Source organism: Rhinatrema bivittatum, chromosome 7 (genome assembly GCF_901001135.1).
Source record: "Rhinatrema bivittatum chromosome 7, aRhiBiv1.1, whole genome shotgun sequence".
NCBI classification, from domain to species: Eukaryota; Metazoa; Chordata; class Amphibia; order Gymnophiona; family Rhinatrematidae; genus Rhinatrema; species Rhinatrema bivittatum.
The window spans coordinates 119,733,201-119,750,557 of NC_042621.1; the positions used below are offsets into that span (position 1 = coordinate 119,733,201).

At 43.5% G+C, this 17,357-nt stretch overlaps 1 protein-coding gene across 4 annotated transcripts in view; it reads left to right on the plus strand.

Annotated features, from left to right (window-relative positions):
- The window catches only part of LOC115095409 (transmembrane protein 150A-like), a 235,356-nt gene that overhangs the window by 105,540 nt on the left and 112,459 nt on the right, over window positions 1–17,357 (plus strand). For all 4 annotated transcript variants that reach the window (XM_029609021.1, XM_029609022.1, XM_029609023.1 and 1 more), the window contains one exon: window positions 366–437. In XM_029609021.1, coding sequence (XP_029464881.1) covers window positions 366–437 — 72 coding nt within the window. The remainder of the gene's footprint in view (window positions 1–365; window positions 438–17,357) is intronic.

The window sequence follows — 17,357 nt, forward strand, 5'->3', positions numbered from 1 at the left end:
AGAGAGAGCCGAAAAATGGACAAACTAATCATCTGAATTGGTTTGTTTCTAACAAGATATTCAAAGGCAAGAAATGAAAGAAAATTTCTTCCAACATTGAGTGAAGACATTTTCACTACTTCTTTGATAACATTTCTATGTGGTACATTGCTTTAAAAAAAAGTGTGTTTGACTTGCCAGCAAAGCTAATATTTTGTTTGCTAGGTATGCTTCGGCAATCTATAACTTAGACATGTTCCATCTTGCATCTGCCTGAGATGCCAGCAGTTTGGCCTCAGCTGGAATAAGATATGTATCTTCTTTGTAGGCAGGGGTCTATATTGTTTATAAGGTCTGACCTACAATAACTGTGTTTCTTTCTGCAGGGTTTACAACCAGTCCTGTGAACTAGAAGGACCCACCTCATGCTGCACCTTAGATCATGTGCCTCTAGTCAGGTAGGAAATGTATAAGTGTTTATGTGTTTATGTGTGTATTGCGTAGTATTAGGGGTTTGAAATCCCTATTAAAACACCAAGGAAGGCAGTGGAGGTGGCGTGGACACTTGTATTTTCAAGTTATTGTACATGCACAGCAGATCCATATAGAAGCTTTACAGACTGGATTCTCCTTCAAGACTGAAATATATGCTCTTATGGTAGCACCTAGTGGATGGGCAAAGAACAGCACTGGAAATAGCTCTTAAGGGTGGGTGGGGGGGATGCTTGAGTGTGGGTTTCAGAGAGAGGGAGCCTATATGAGGGGAAGGGGATGCCGGTGAGAAAGAATGTGTGTGTGAGAGAGGAGAGGGGGTGTGGGGGGGGAGGGTGAGAGACAGCTTGGTTGGTAAGAGGGGGAGTGGGGGGATACTTGTGGATTTCAGAGAGGGAGCCTATATGAGGGGAGGGGAGGGTGAGAGAGAGCATGGGAGGTAAGAGAGCAGAGGGGGATGCTAGAGTGTGGGTTTCAGAGAGTGGGAGCCTATATGAGAAAGGGGTGTGGGGGAGGGGAGGGTGAGAGAGTGGGGGGGGGGGAATCTTGAGTGTGGGTTTCAGAGAGAGGGAGCCTATATGAGGAGATTGTGAAGGAGTGTGTATGTGTGTCAGAGATTGGGAGCTGGTGTGTATGTGAGGGTGCTGGCCTGTGTGAACGGATTGCGTATGTGAGGGAGCCTGTATGAGGGTGTGTGTATGTGTATTAGAGAGAGGTAGGGACAGAGGGAGCCTGTATGAGGGGCAGTACTGAGAACAGGGTCAAAGTCTGGGACTGGCAATAGAGTGGAAGGGGTTGAGCCTAGAGGAGGAGGGGAGAGATACTGGCAGGTGGAGGGGTTGAGGCCTGAGAGGGCAAAGTGGCCAGGGGAGAAGGGAGAGCGAGTAGAAGGAACACTCTTATAGTGAATTTCTAGGGAAATTCTGCTCAAAATATTTAAAATTCTGCATCTTTAACAAATTTTTTCTGTATTAATTTAAAATGTAATTACTTAAAGACTGTCATGTAAATTGTGTTATTTTGACCAAAATATAAAGTTTGCAGAATTTTCAGTTTTTGTACGCAGAATTCCCCCAGGAGTATCTACGCGGTAAGCATTCCAGTTGAGTCCCATATTTTCAAAAAGTTTTATGCTTAATTGTCACATCTATCTTTTCAACATATTGCTCCATTACACATTGCTAATATAGAGTCATTCGTAACTGTAGTAGTGAAGGTGGTTCTGGAGATAGCCAGCTTCGTAAAATAATCATCTTTGCCAGCAACAAGCCTTTCCTCCCCCACAGCCTAGTATAGTTGTTCTGGAAGGAAATATTTTGCAACTCATCAAAAAGAAAAATCTTTGCCTGCGGTGGCAGCAGAGCACCTGTACCTCCGTACATCACTGCAAAACGCTTGGATAGCAGGAAATAACCAGAACTGGTGCCCTAAGATACCCCTTACATCTATTTGGCACTTAATACTTTTATCTGACGAGCAGAGTTTCCAAATATGAGCTTGTTTCTAGGAAACAGAAATGCACAGGGATTTAAAATGTTTCCCTTGAGCCAACTTTATTGGAAAGCAAATGTACCTTGGAGAAATATTTTGAGAATTGCAATGGGGAAAGGTCTATTCCCAATTCTCACCTCCAACCTTCCAACACCTTGGTAGTCTGAGTCCCTTTGGGTGAGAAACCTATAGAAGAAGGAAACCGTTTCACAGACTGGATCTTCAAAATAAAAAATATCCGGAAGCAGTTCTCAATTCCTATGAATCAACTCTTGTAAACATAGAGAATGTGCATAATGTCATAATTGTAAATATGCGTAGAACTTCAAAGTCATATTTTTGCTAAAGATCTTGAAGTGAAAACATTATGCCCTCTTCATTATAAAGTTGTGCTAACTTGTGGAAACCCTTGGCCTTCTAATCTAGAAAACTGCAAGAGTGGAGCCCCAGGGCAAAATCTCTATTACCCCTCACAGGCAGAAAATAAGAAGATTTATAATTGAGACGAAACATGACACAGCCACTGCCAACTTTTCCAGATGGTACACTACACTGAGGGTAATTTTTATACTATGGTACTCTTCTACCAAGGAATTATGTCAACAAAGAGAACTCACCCATTCACAAAATTCAATCTCAAAAGTACAATTTATTAAAGAGATGCATAAAATAGATCCTATCTAGACATAGATTACTAACTAACACACTCGTTCATCCATACCACAGTCATATCACAATTCCAATCAAACCCCCTTTATAAAAACAACAACAAGTATGAACTATAAAAATCCCAGCACCAATGTGTAACATTGATTATCAAACATCATATCAAATATATCTTACAATATTTATTTTTTTAATTTAAATAACATTTCACAATGTATAACAATAACGCTGCGACAAAATCAATGTATATGTTGGAACCCGGTATTCTCAAGTTCCCGCATTGCACCCTGTTGTTTTTATAAAGGGGGTTTGATTGGAATTGTGATATGACTGTGGTATGGATGAATGAGTGTGTTAGTTAGTAATCTATGTCTAGATAGGATCTATTGTATGCATCTCTTTAATAAATTGTACTTTTGAGATTGAATTTTGTAACTTTTCCAGATGGGCATAATTTAATTGGCTATTTTGAATATGGGTCAGCAAAACAGAGCTGCGCCCGTGTAAAATGTAACACGGATTCCATGGCTGAAGCTATTCTCTTTCCAGCTCTAGGAGGGCATAGAAATCAGAGTTCATTAGTCAGTCGCCTAAGTGCCGTAGGGTACAAGTCATGTTGTACAACCTCAAATTGGAGAGACCCAATCCACCTTTATCCCATTTTTTCTTTAACTCAGAGAGAGCAATTCTCGCTTTCTTACGACACCAAATAAACTGGTGAACAAATTTTTCGATCACCAAGGGTTCTCTGGTTGTTAAAAAAAAAAAACGGGTATAGTCTCAAACTTAGATAACCATTTAGATAATAATACCATTTGAAAAAGACATCCTACCCGGTAAGGTCAAAAGAAAGTCTATCCATGTTTGTACAAGCTTTTTAGTGCATGCTGGTAAAGACTGAAAGTTGCTACTTGTAGTTTACATGGGTCCCTATGCAGCCTAATTCCCAAATATTTCAAAGGCTGGATCAGTGCACTGGGAAATCCGGCCACATTCTTCCATAACTTCATCCAACACAGGCATTGCCTCCGATTTACTCAGATATAATTATAAGCCAGCAAGTGCACCATAGTCAGAGAATTCATCTAAGAGTACTGGCCAAAAGGTTTGTGGTCCAGTAATGTATATTAAGATATCATCTGCAAAAGCAGCTAGTTTAAACAAAGATGCAACTGTGGACTCGATAGACACTCCTTTAATTCCCTCGCCAATGTCACCTTCCTCATGGCCCAGAAGCCGTAGTCCCCGGCATTGCCTGCGGCAGGAAGCCGCGTTCAGCTGGTGGTTCCGCGGCCGGCTTCCCTGCATTGCTCAGCAGCAGCATGGCCGCTAACCATGGTTCTGATACTTCCTGTTCCTGTCTTCCTAGGGCACGGGCCGTGCCTCCTTCATAGATTTAAAGAGCCCGCGGCCAGATATGTCCCGGGCCCCACCTGGACTCCTTCCAGGGCGTTTCCTGATCTTTAGCCCTATTTAAGGGCCCAGCTTCCAGTCCTTAGTTGCCTTCGCAAGGAGTTAGTTCCTCTCAAAGACTTCTCGTCTTCGCTCCTGCTGGTATTTCCTGTTCTTCGTGGGATCCCTCATCATTCTTCATGTTTGTGTTCTCTTCTGGATTATCTCTCGTCTTGTCCTGGTGTTTCGTAGTCTTCCTGACGTTCCTTCCTAATGCCTCGTATCTGCTTCTTCTTCCTGGACCCGTGGTTCCTCATTGCTATCTCTTCTGGCGTGCCATGTCGTGTTTCGTCACCTCATGGCATGAGCCTGTCTTCTCATCTGCAGTGCAAGCCTCCAGGGGGTCATCCTCGCCTGAAGCCAAGTCTTGTCTTGGTCCCCTGTCTCGTACCTGAAGCCAAGTCTCATCTTGGTCCCCTATCCTGAATCTCGTCTCGGCCCTCGGATGTTCTTGTGGCTGCTCCATCCATGCCTAAGACTCTGACTGAACCTGCTCCGTTCCAGCGTGGTTCGTGACCAGCCATGGGCGGCTGTGTAGGGCACGTCTTGGTGCAGGCTTCTACTGAATCTTCACCATGTTCCGGCTTCATCTTCCATGTATTTGTCTGGAGTCTGCTTCGCACTCAAGCGTGGTCCGTGACCAGTCCCATGGGTCCGCCCTGTGGTGGGCTGTGAAGGGTGTGCTGCGTTGCAGCCTCAACCCAGTACTTGACTTTGTTCCTGAACCTTGATCCTGAGTCTTCGTGCTCAAGTCTCTCGTCTGAGTCTTCACGTCCCAAGCTTCTCATCTGTGTCTTCACGTCTCCTGTCCGGCCTGCTGCCTTTGCCATTCCCAGCGGCAGGTCCAAAAGGGCTTGGAGTAGTCTGACCAATCTTGCGTGGTTGGTCTCACTGAGGCTGTGCAGATGGGCAGTGGCTTGGCTTCCTGGTCTCAACTCAGGCTCAGACATGTCTCACCAGCCTCGGTTCTGCCTTGGAGTCCTCTGGGGTTGTGCCGAGGTCCAAGGGCACACTATCTCCTTGGAAATGGGACCGCTCTCCTAGCGCTCCCTAACAGATTGCGAAGGCCTCTGAGCTTTCCATGCTCAAGGTCTCCATCTTCCCTAACACCCAGTTTTCCAGTCTTGCAAGGTTCTCCTGCAATTTATCACAATCTGCATGTAATTTAACTACTCTGAATAATTTTGTTTCATCTGCAAATTTGATTCCCTTACTCACTGTATTCCTTTCCAGATCATTTATAAATATATTGAAAAGCATAGGTCCAAGTACAGATCCCTGAGGCACTCCACTGTTTACCCTTTTCCACTGAGAAAATTGACCATTTAATCCTACTCTCTGTTTCCTGTCTTTTAACCAGTTTGTAATCCACAAAAGGACATCGCCTCCTATCCCATGACTTTTCAGTTTTCTTAGAAGCCTCTCATGAGGGGCTTTGTCAAACGCCTTCTGAAAATCCAAATACACTACATCTACCAGTTCACCTTTATCCACATGTTTATTAACCCCTTCAAAAAAATGAAGCAGATTTGTGAGGCAAGACTTTCCTTGGATAAATCCATGCTGGCTGTGTTTCATTAAACCATATCTTTCTATATGTTATATACATTTATAGTATTGTATGTGTCTTTCAACTTGTGCGGCCACAAACTGTTCTATAGCCACAGGGGTTAGCAAGTGCTCATATGCTTTTTTTTGCAAATTGGAGTTGTTTTTCTACTCTCAGAATTTCATTACACAAAGCTTTTTTCTGGGCTATGTTGTAAGAAATATCCTTTCTTAGAGTAGCTTTAGCTGCTTCTCAAAACAAAATAGGAGATGATTTATGTTCTTTATTAAAATCAGCAAACTCATCCAACTCTTGGTTTAAATATTCTCTAAATTTTTAGTCTTGATAGAAATATTTGGAAAGCACCAAGCGTGCCCTGAATGTTTTGGGCAAACTTCTGCATCTAGCCACACCGGTGAATGGTCTGATATTGCAAGGGGGGCAATTTCAGTATGAGACATTCTACCAAAATCATTCCTATTTATTAACAAATAATCTATTTGAGATTGTGAATTATGATCTCTCAAGATGTGGGTGTATTCTCTTTCTGATAAGCACTCTCCACACATCCACTAAACCCAGACTACTACACATATATGTGATGCCCTTAGACATTTGAGACCCCTGCACAGAGGTTGTGGATGACCTATCCAAACGTGAATCGTGCACACAATTGAAATCTCCAGCCACTAGAAGAGTACCTTGTGTGAACGCTGTAGTAAAAAAAAATAGTGGTCATACCCATTGGGACCACCATATAAAGTTGCAGAAACCAAAAGATTACACCCCTTTGGATCTTCCAATGTTTTAAAAGCTTGAAAAGGGACAATTTTGCCAATTAAAATGGCCACATCAGTCTTTTTGGCACCAGATTTATTTATTTATTTATTTAAGTCTTTTCTATACCGTCGTTTAGTAGTTTCCGTCACAACTGTTTACAATAGGCACAAACAAATAATGATGCTGAAACGTTACTTTACACAAGTGCCATATCGGTCCGGTACATAGTTTTTTAAAATAAGATAAATGTAGTTTGATAAGATACTGTACAGTGTTTTGTTTTTTTTCGGAATTAAAAGCAATGCTAATTTTATCAGTGTCACTTTGCCTTATAGTGATGGATGATCAGACAAAGTAATATAAAAAATAAATAAAATACAGCTACACGCGTCTTGCTTTTGTTCATATCTCGCACTTCACCAGCTTCACTATTCACCTACTCTTTTTGATAGGCCTTCTTAAATAACCAGGTTTTTAGGTTTTTTCGAAAGGATTTGTTGTCGCTTTGTAACCTTAATTCTAAAGGCATGGTGTTCCATAGTGTGGGTCCTGCCAGCGATAGAGCTCTTTCTCTTACTTGTGTGAGTCTTGCTGTTTTTATTGATGGAATTGTAAGAAGTGCTTTGTTAGCTGATCTTAGATTTCTGTTTGGTACGTGAACGTGGAGGGCTGTGTTGAGCCACTCTGCTTTTTCATTGTGTATTAATTTATGTATGGGGCAAAGTGTTTTGTATTGAACTCTTTGTTCAATTGGGAGCCAGTGTAACTCGGCTAGGGTTTCTGTGATGTGGTCTTTTTTACTTTTTCCTGTCAAAATTCTTGCCGCAGTGTTTTGTAGAATTTGTAATGGTCTAAGTGATGTGTATGGTAGACCTAGTAGTAAGGTATTGCAGTAGTCGGTGCTTGCAAAAATCAATGCTTGTAGCACTGAATGAAAGTTTATAGTCGTTAGCAGCAGATTTGGAAGAAAATCCTTCCCCCACTGATTGTCTCCTCAGTTTTAAATGTTCTACTTTATCTAAGCAAGTTTCTTCCAACATGGCTATGTGGGCATGATGCCTTTGTAGTGCCGGTAGAATTTTATGTCTCTTAACTACTGACCCAATTCCCGATACATTCCATGTAGCATACTTAATATTCTGGTGAACTATCATGTCAATTCTTGGAAACTATCATCACCTGCTAAGACATTATTCTCATGTTCCAGATCCAGGTCTCCTAGCCTAAACCCAAGCCCACAAATCTCAATGCCTGCAGTACTCAAAGGTCATTGTACATTGTCATAGGATAAGCAAAAATAGATCCTCTCACCTTAAAAAAAACAAACCTAAAATTCCCAACCAGTTTAACAAGCTTCCCTTTAAATTGCCCTCCCCTTGTCACCCATCCTAATTTCTTCCCCCCTAGTCCTATCCCTTTCTGACTCCACTAAAATCCATAACACCAACCACACAAAGCACTCAACTATGAGTGCAAGAGATTCTGTAGGGACCCCACTCAACAGAAGACCTAAAAACAACTACATACTTGGTGAAAAAAACCCTTCTGACTCTAACTCTTTCACGTCCCTGTTTACCTTGTTCTTTTCTTACACTCTCGCATTGGAAAGGATTAATGATAAGTGTGTCTTGTACGCCAGTCACAAATTACATCGTCTGCAGACTAGCTAAAAAGATTTGTGTTCAGCAGCTAATAAAGCATAGCATTCCTATGGAAAGAAACCAAAATATTTATTTATTTCTTTATTTAACACATTTCTATACCGTTTTACCAGTAATATTACTGTTCAAAGCGGTTTACAATAATAAAATAAGAGTATAATAAAATAATAATAAAAATAAACAGAAATAAAAATAAAACAGAAATGCAGTAAAGTAAGAATAAAAATACAGTGTAATAGTTATCAATAACATAACTTAGGATGGTGTGAGGGAAAACAAAATTGGCGACTACATTATAAAAATTCAAAGATCAGAAAATCATATAAAGGTAATTAATTAAACATTAATAAAGCATCACTAAAGAAACAGGGCCCATCTAGTATTATTACTCCAAACTAAGGAGTTTCCATCTCTTTAAAAGCTATTTGAAATAGATGAGTTTTCAGTGCTTTTTTAAACTCCTTTGCGCTCGAAATTTGCCTTAAGGGGTTCGGCAATGCGTTCCAAAGCGTGGGTCCTACAACTGAGAGAGCTCGGTTTCTGGTCACGTTTAATGCAGCATTTTTTACTGATGGGACTTCCAGCAGGTTTTGTCCTGCTGACCTAAGTTCTGTCTGAGGTTTATAAACTCTCAGCGAAGAACACAGCCAAGTGGAATTTGTGTTGTTTAGTAAAGAATGTATAAGTGACAGGATTTTATACTGAATTCGGTATTTAATAGGCAGCCAGTGTAGATTAAACAAAACTGGGGTGATATGTTGTATTAGACCAAGAGTTATCAAGTACCATAAGGGAAGATAATTTAAAAAGAACATAAAAGATAGCTGAAGCAGAGGCAGAACCACCCATAAGTACCAAGAGCGGCTTGAAGTAGCAGGAGCATTGGCACTGGCATTTAAATTACAAATGGTAGATGTAGAGCAACATATCAAGAAGAGTAGCATTGTTTAGCAAGCAGTTAGAATCCTTGGCAGTGGCACACACTATCTACTGGCTGATTATGCCTATGTAGTATACTATAGTTGTACAGTACAATGCTATACCCAGCAACTCATAATGTGTGCAAAAATGTCTCTCACAAACTATGTATGTGTGCTGATTCCTTGTGCACACACAAAAATTCTGAAACAGAAAATCTAGACAAGACTCAGGCTAGTTTAATAAAATATACTCAAAATTTGATGAAGTACTTGCTTTACTCACTGACTCAAGTCGTCGGATACAGGAAGCTAAAATGCAAGTTTCGGGTCTTGAGGATCGCTGAGTAAGCTGGAGTCGGAGGTCCAAATTTTGAAATCAGAAAATGAGAAACAGGCAGAGAAATTGGGGGACCTAAAAAATAGGTCCAGAAGGAACAATCTGCATTTTATAGGCTTCCTAGAGTCGAGGAGTGAAAGGGAACTAGCGGCCATCCTAGAATCCTGGCTGCCACATGTGCTGGCCCTGAAAGAACCGCCTGGTGTCAGCTGTTTCAGTGTCGTCCCGTCCCCCCCCAGTACTCAAAGGGCTTTCAGCTGCGGCTGCAGATTCATAAATACTGGATTTATTAGCATAAATTATGCAGAGCTTAGCAGGGAACAACAACGCAAAAGTTTTTTTTTATGCTCCACAAGCTTAGCACCTACAGCTGAAAACGATTTGTGTTGTGCAGACAATCTAATTGAGTAATCCTGGAAAATTAGGATTGGAGCTCTCTTGTGCATGATGTCCCAGTTTTTCCTGTATGCTTGCAGAATCGCCTGTTTGTGCACAAAGTTTAAAAACTTGCAATCACCAGGCAAAGTTTAATTCTGTGCATTTTTCAAACCCAGTCTGTGTGCTCATTCCACCGTGTGCCTATGAGAAGTCTGGCTGCTGTAGGGCAGAATCCAAAAAAATAGTGCCATCAGAATTATGTTCTCTTCATTGATGCAAAAATTAAAAACAAAAGAAAGGAGATGGTAGCGCATCACAAACTTTAGTATAAAAGACGCCAGGTTACCCACATTGTAGCCATCGCACTGTTTGGAGCCTTATCCTCTTGTAGCTGTTTGTGTCGTCCCCCCCCCCCCCCCGTCCCCCCCAGTTGCTACAGTACTCATGGATCCTTGGGCCCTTCATGCCATTCCTGATACTGCTTTTCCCCTTTTCATGCCATTCTTCTTCCTTCCTCGGCCCTCGCACTATATCTGGGACTTTGCTGCCATTCTTCTTGCTGCATCTGTTTGTGATTTTAATCGCCAGGGCTGCTGCTGTTCCAAGCTACTCTTGGTAACTTTGACTAGCTTATCCTGTGCTCTGGCTGTCTTCAAAGTTCTTTCAAAATTCCATTCCCTTATGGTACTTGCCAATTCTTGATCTTGCCCTGGCAATTTGATGCTTTACATAGACCTTACTGTTGCGTCCGTCGCTGCTCAATGCTCTCACTCTGCCCTCTTTACATCTGTGGCGACTCCCTCCGGGTCTGATGGACGGTTAGCTGCCACGGCGTCTTCTTGCCGTCTCCCTCTGGCGTCCCTGGACCGGCACAATGCTGCAGATCCACCATGTTGCCTGATGATGTAGGGCATACACACGCTCCGATTGATGTACCAGCAAGGGCGCGAACCTCGGGGGCGTCCCCCTGGGATGATGTCATCTGCTTCCAATATAAAAGGTCTCAGTATTCGCTAACAAATTGAGTTAGCAAGGGGGGATTGCTTCGGCTTTACTCCCAAGCTACTCTGCCTCCTCGGACTTACCAGGGGTACCCGCTCCTCGGGGGCCTCGCTCTCTTTTCTTTATTTCAGATTGCAGATAAGAACCGGTACTCGCTCCTCAAGGGCCCATGTTCCTGAACACTCTGAAGATTCTCTACTGCCTGGAAGCTATCGCAGAATCAGACATTTGTGAGTTACCATCGCTCTCTCTGAGCTTTCTCTGGAACCGGGTACTTGCTCCTCAAGGGCTTAACCCTTTCCAGCTACTGAGCTTCCTTAAGACCTTATGTGATTTGTCATCCAGTTCTGGCTATGAACACAGCATACCCTGTCTACTCACTATCTATAGTTTCTCTACAGCTCAGCAACCCTGGGATCGCTATTCCAGTACCTGAGGGACTTCAGCCCTGCCGGGCATATCAGCTCACTACTGCCACCTCTGGTGGTTCTACTATCCTGTCTAATAAAAGAACTCTGTGTCTGTCTCCATACCCAAGCCTAGCCGGTGGTCCCTCTCAGGATATCCTCCTGGGGGCGCAGTCATCTGCCATTGGCCCAAGGATCCACCTATCTACATTCCTCTACAGCCGAGTGTCCTAACCAAGCACTCTGCTGGTAACAGATGGCTACTCCTTCCCCAACAGGAGTCTTCAGCTACAGATTCATAACAGATTGCTTCTCCGCATCTATACCTTAACAGTTTAACTACTCCCTCTACAGGAGCTGAGCATATTAGATTGCTAACTCCTCCTTCTCAGGAGCCAGTTCATAAAAGATTGCTAACTCCTCATGGAGAACCATAACAGATTGCTAACTCCTCCCACCACGGGAGCCGAACCATTACAGATTGCTAACTCCAGTGGATCCAGCTTTAAATTGGAGAAGCAGCACTCCTGGGAATCCAGCTTAAGGTATGGGATGTCAGTAATCCCATGGACCTGGCACACCTCTCCACCTTGCAGGCTATACCGGGCCTGGCTCAATGCATCTCGGAACAGCAAGAAACCTTGGAGAAACTTACTGCAGCATTCCATCAGCTTCACACACAGAAGATACAAGGCACAGCTTCTACCCAAGAAGGTCAGTTTCAGGAGGTAAATTTAAAGACTAGTGTCCCATTGGCTGCTCCTATTTGCTTCTCCAGAGATCTCCAGAAGACGCGGGGCTTTTCGAACCAGTGCAGCATGCATTTCACCTTACAGCCTTCATTGTTTCCCACGGCCTCTCTAAGACCACCTACGTCCTGTCATACTTGGATGGGAGAGCCTTGTCGTGGGCATCTATCTTGTGGGAATGCAAGGACCCTATTTTGCAGGACATAGAAGGATTTATGGACTTGTTTAAATCCGTTTTTGATGACCCTGCTCGTATGTCTGTTGCCAGGTTTGCTTTAGTGGACTTGAAGCAAGGCAACAGATCATTGGCTGAATTTGCCACAGAATTCAAGACTCTTGCAGCAGAACTTCGTTGGCACCCCAGATGTCTCAAGACTCTCTTCTGCAGAGGCCTGGATACCCACTTGAAAGACGAGCTGGCGCTCGCCAGACACCTGACTCGCTGGAAGAATTGATAGCCTTATCTACTCGGATTGATTGACGGCTCCGAGACAAGGTGAAGGAACTCCTGCCTAAGGTGTTAACTGGGTTGAAACAGGCCAGTACCCCTGCACCTCGGATGGGTCTAGCAATTCCTGCTGTTGATAAAGAAGAACCAATGCAACTTGGTCATGGTCACTTGACCTCAAAGGAGAGAAGATTTCGGAAGAAACGCGGCCTGTGCATGTACCTTGGTCAGCCCGGTCATGATGTCTCTACATGCCCCATTTGTCCGGGAAACGGTCGGGCCTAAGTCCCGCGGGAGGACTGTTCTTGGGCCATACTGCATTATCTCCTCCGCTCTCTCGTTCAGTCTCTGTGACCTCTGAAGCAGCAACGGTTCAGACCCCTGCCCTGTTGGACTCAGGGGCAGGAGGCAACCTTATTCTCAGACATCTTGTGGAAGACCTGAGGAGTCCCTTCGTCAAATTAGAAGATCCATTATTGCATCACAACTTGAAGTGGGTTTTGGACGTTCCTTTACATCGCCACTTCTCTTGAGGATCTTAATGACATCCATAGCAGTTCCACCCTGGCTGCTGATATTCATAGCGGTTGCTATGTTTGCCATGGCTAGATGGCGCTCTACATCTTTACCGTCTTCACAGACTATAACGTAGAGATATCTGCTACTCTTATTTCACTCGGAAGTTGTGTCTGAAGTTCTACAGCACTATTAGATCTGAAGAAGATATCTCTAGCTACCAGCCTGTTTGATTTGCTGGTGCTGCCACCATCTCTCTTCCAGCTTCATCTACGGAAGAGTTGTCCAGAAGTGGGTTTTGGATGTACCCCAACTTTGCCACTTCTGTTGAAGGTTCTGTGACGTCCATAGCAGCTAAGCCATTGCTGCTGAATTCAACTTCTCATCCAGTTACATTACTGAAGAACTTACTCTTAGAAGTGGGGTTGGACGTACCTCAACATCGCCACTTCCATTGATGTCTCAGTGACGTCATAGCAGCTGAGCTATTGCTGCTGAATTCAACATCTCATCAGTTACTCACTGAAGAAGTTACCTTTAGAAGTGGGGTTGGACGTACCCCAACATCGCCACTTCCGTTGAAGTCTCAGTGGCGTCTATAGCAGTTAGCTATTGCTGCTATTCTACCATCTCTTATCCAGCATTATCTACTGGAGAGTTATCTTTAGAAGTGGATTTTGGACATTCCTTCAACATCACCACTTCCACTGAATTCCTCAGTGATGTCCAAAGCAGCTCTACCCATTGCTGCTGATATCATCTATAACACTCTGAAAGATTCTTCCAAATCTCAAGATCCATCTGTCACCTTTGCAGAAGACAAACTAGAAATCAAGATCAAAGAGATTCTGGATGTTCGCTACAGAGGCAAGACTTTTGAATACCTTCTGATTTGGGAAGGCTTCGGCCCTGATTTGATCACTTGGGAGCCTCAGACCAATATCTTGGATAAAGAGATGCTTCATCAGTTTCACCTCGCGCATCCTTTGAAACCTAAGCCTGGTACCCGAAGAGGAGATCGCCCTTTGAAGGGGGTACTGTTGCATCTGTTGCTGCTCGACGTCCTCACTCCACCCTCTTTACCTCTGTGGCGAATCCCTCCGGGTCTGATGGATGGTTAGCTGCTGCGGCATCTTCTTGCCATCTCCCTCCGGCGTCCTCGGACCAGCACGACGCTGCGGATCCGCCATGTCGCCTGATGACGTAGGGGCACGCGCGCTCCAATTGATGTTCCAGCAAGGGCGCGAACCTCGGGAGCGTCCCCCTGGGATGACGTCATCCGCTTCCAATATAAAAGGTCTCAGTATTCGCTAACGAATTGAGTTAGCAAGGGGGATTGCTGGGGATTGCTTTGGCTTTACTCCCAAGCTACTCTGCCTCCTCGGACTTACCAGGGGTACCTGCTCCTCAGGGGTCTCGCTCTCTTTTCTTTATTTCAGATTGCAGATAAAAACTGGTACTCGTTCCTCGAGGGCCCATGTTCCTGAACACTCTGAAGATTCTCTACTGCCTGGATGCTATCGCAGATACAGACATTTGTGAGTTACCATCGCTCTCTCTGAGCTTTCTCTGGAACCAGGTACTCGCTCCTCAAAAGCCTAACCCTTTCCAGCTACTGAGCTTCCTTAAGACCTTATGTGAGTTGTCATCCAGTTCTGGCTATGAACACAGCATACCCTGTCTACTCACTATCTATAGTTTCTCTACAGCTCAGCAACCCTGGGATCACTGTTCCAATACCTGAGGGACTTCAGCCCTGCCGGGCATATCAGCTCACTACTGCCACCTCTGGTGGTTCTACTATCCTGTCTAATAAAAGGACTCTGTGTCTGTCTCCATACCCAAGCCTAGCCGGTGGTCCCTCTCAGGATATCCTCCTGGGGGCGCAGTCATCTGCCATCGGCCCAAGGATCCACCTATCTACATTCCTCTACAGCCGAGTGTCCTATCCAAGCACTCCGCTGGTAATAGATAGCTACTCCTTCCCCATCTGGAGTCTTCAGCTACAGTTTCATAACAGATTGCTTCTCCGCAGTCTATACCTTAACAGTTTGTTAACTACTCCCTCTAAAGGAGCTGAGCATATCAGATTGCTAACTCCTCCTTTCACAGGAGCCAGTTCATAAAAGATTGCTAACTCCTCACAGAGAACCATAACAGATTGCTAACTCCTCCCTCCACGGAAGCCTATTCCTAACAGAGATTGCTAACTCCTCCCTTCTTGAGGAGTAGAGCATAACAGATTGCTAACTCCTCCCACCACGGGAGCTGAACTATTACACTTACCCAGTTATCTTTAATGGTTTCATACCCTTTTGTACTTTTTCTTCTAATTCCTTTCCTTCTTTTACAGTTTTTACGATTATTGGTCTCGTCTGGTATTTAGCATTCAATAAATAATACTACAGCAAAAGCAGGAGCAGCAGAAGTACAGCACCCAAAACCTGAACCATGCTCCTCCATTATTCTCCTTTTTAGGTAATGGAAGCAGTATTTACAAAAACTGATTCAGAGAAGAATGGTATCCTAGATTCCATGAATCACAGAATATTAAACAGCTAGTGGCTGAAGAGAATTTGTTGTGAATGAAGCCTCATGCAACCAGATCCCAGCACAAGTTAAGCTAGGTTAAAAAAAAAAAAGACTAGTTTTTCATAGTTTCGGAAAATATAGCTGTCATGAGTATGTTTTTATTCCTACACTATAATCCTAGGAAAGAAAGAGTGGATATGTAGCTCACTGCCTTTTTCTTTCTGGAAACAGTACTGCACAATAATGCATCCTGTTGTAATCTTAATCTTCTGAAACTAGACCACATGAAGCTTTTATGGACTGGTGACAGCCAGAGTTTCTGGGGGGAAAAAAGGTGGCACATTCAGGGACCTGCTTGGAAGTGGGATGGAAAGGGGCAACCTCCATGGCCCTGCCCCCTGCAACTGGCCACAGAGCCTATGAAATGATAGCATTGTAAATATTACACTTGACCCAATACACCCCCCTCTTGGAAAATAGAACAAGCCAAACTGCTACAGATCACCATATAGAAACTACACACTAGCAGAATGTCTCACCTTGATCACACAGATAGAACATGGATAAATCCTCACCAAATACACAATAAGTGACCACAAATTAGAAATTTAAATGTGCAGCCAAAAAACTGAACTGGAAACCAAAGAAGCCCAACTGCACATACAGTGCAGCACTGGAGAAATTGAAACAGAAATGCATTTCCCTTTGCACTATGCAAAATGCAACAATATTAGATTGTAGCTGGAAAAGGAAGCGCTGACAATTAAACATTTTCACCAATATATAATATGTATATGAAAGAAGTTTTGTTTATGGATAGATCACAAATCACTCAGGTGGATGCTTGAGGGTCAAACCCACCAGTGGACCCTTTTGTTATTAGCGTATACATACAGTGCTGAGAAAAACATTGTGAGTGTAGGGAAAATTGCTGAAGGGCAGTTTGTTGGTGTTAAGGAGGAGCAAGAGAAGTTGTTCGATGTTATCAGCAACTCAGTGCATGGATGGTATCTGCTGTGGGGCTAATGCTGGTTCCCCCTACTTCTTGGGAGATTGCAACAAGGGGTGAGGAGAGTTTTGAATGATGAACTCAGCTGAGTCTGTGAGTTGGAAAAGACTCAGGATCCAGAGCCACCAAGGGAAGTACAAGTTGTCCCAAGAAAGTGACAAAATCTGTGTCTTCACCAGCAACTCAACTAGCAGAAGGGGAGCCTACCAACTCAAACTCTCCTTAGTTCCATCTCCACCGAAGGTAGACAGATTCAAATGGTGGAGGGGCCAAAAAGGTCTAGCCCAGTTTTTATCTATGTTCTCTATGGAAGTTTCTACTCCCATGAAGGTAGACATTTACCATGCCTTGAGTAGGGGAGTGCCTAAGAGTGACGAAGACGGAAAGGCATTTGGAAGAGCATGTGAATCCTCGTTTTATTCACAAGCTGCTCTTCCTTTCACAAATGTGCCAGCCGAAGATGAGCAAAGCGCAAGTTGTTTTGATTCCCCGAAAGAGGCACAACTTAAGATTTTACTCAGGAAAAAATGTACTAGCTGTGGAACCTGACAGAGAAAAGAAGCCATCATCCACTGTGTGCAAAGGAACGATGTGCGACGAAACCAGGTAAGCCATATATAGACAGTAAGACTTACTAAAGCAGAGAGGATTGTAAGGGATGCAATGAATGTATGTGGGGATATAAATACATTTAAGTACCCACTTAGATCATACAAATAGTAGAGAAGAACAAAGAAGACTGCAGTAAGTAGTTGAGAAAAAAAAAAGTGAAAATGGATCCTAGCACTTAAACATCTCTCCCCTGAATCAACACTTTCCAACATTGTTGTGGCAGTGTTAGAGATGTTACACTAACAACAATCCAAATTATACCCCTTTGAATGATCTTTTCTGGGTAGGGCTGAACCAGTATAAAATTCAGACTCGCATGCACTCTCTGGGTATCTATAGGTGTATGCCAAGCCAATGCTTCTCTGAGTTGACTGGTA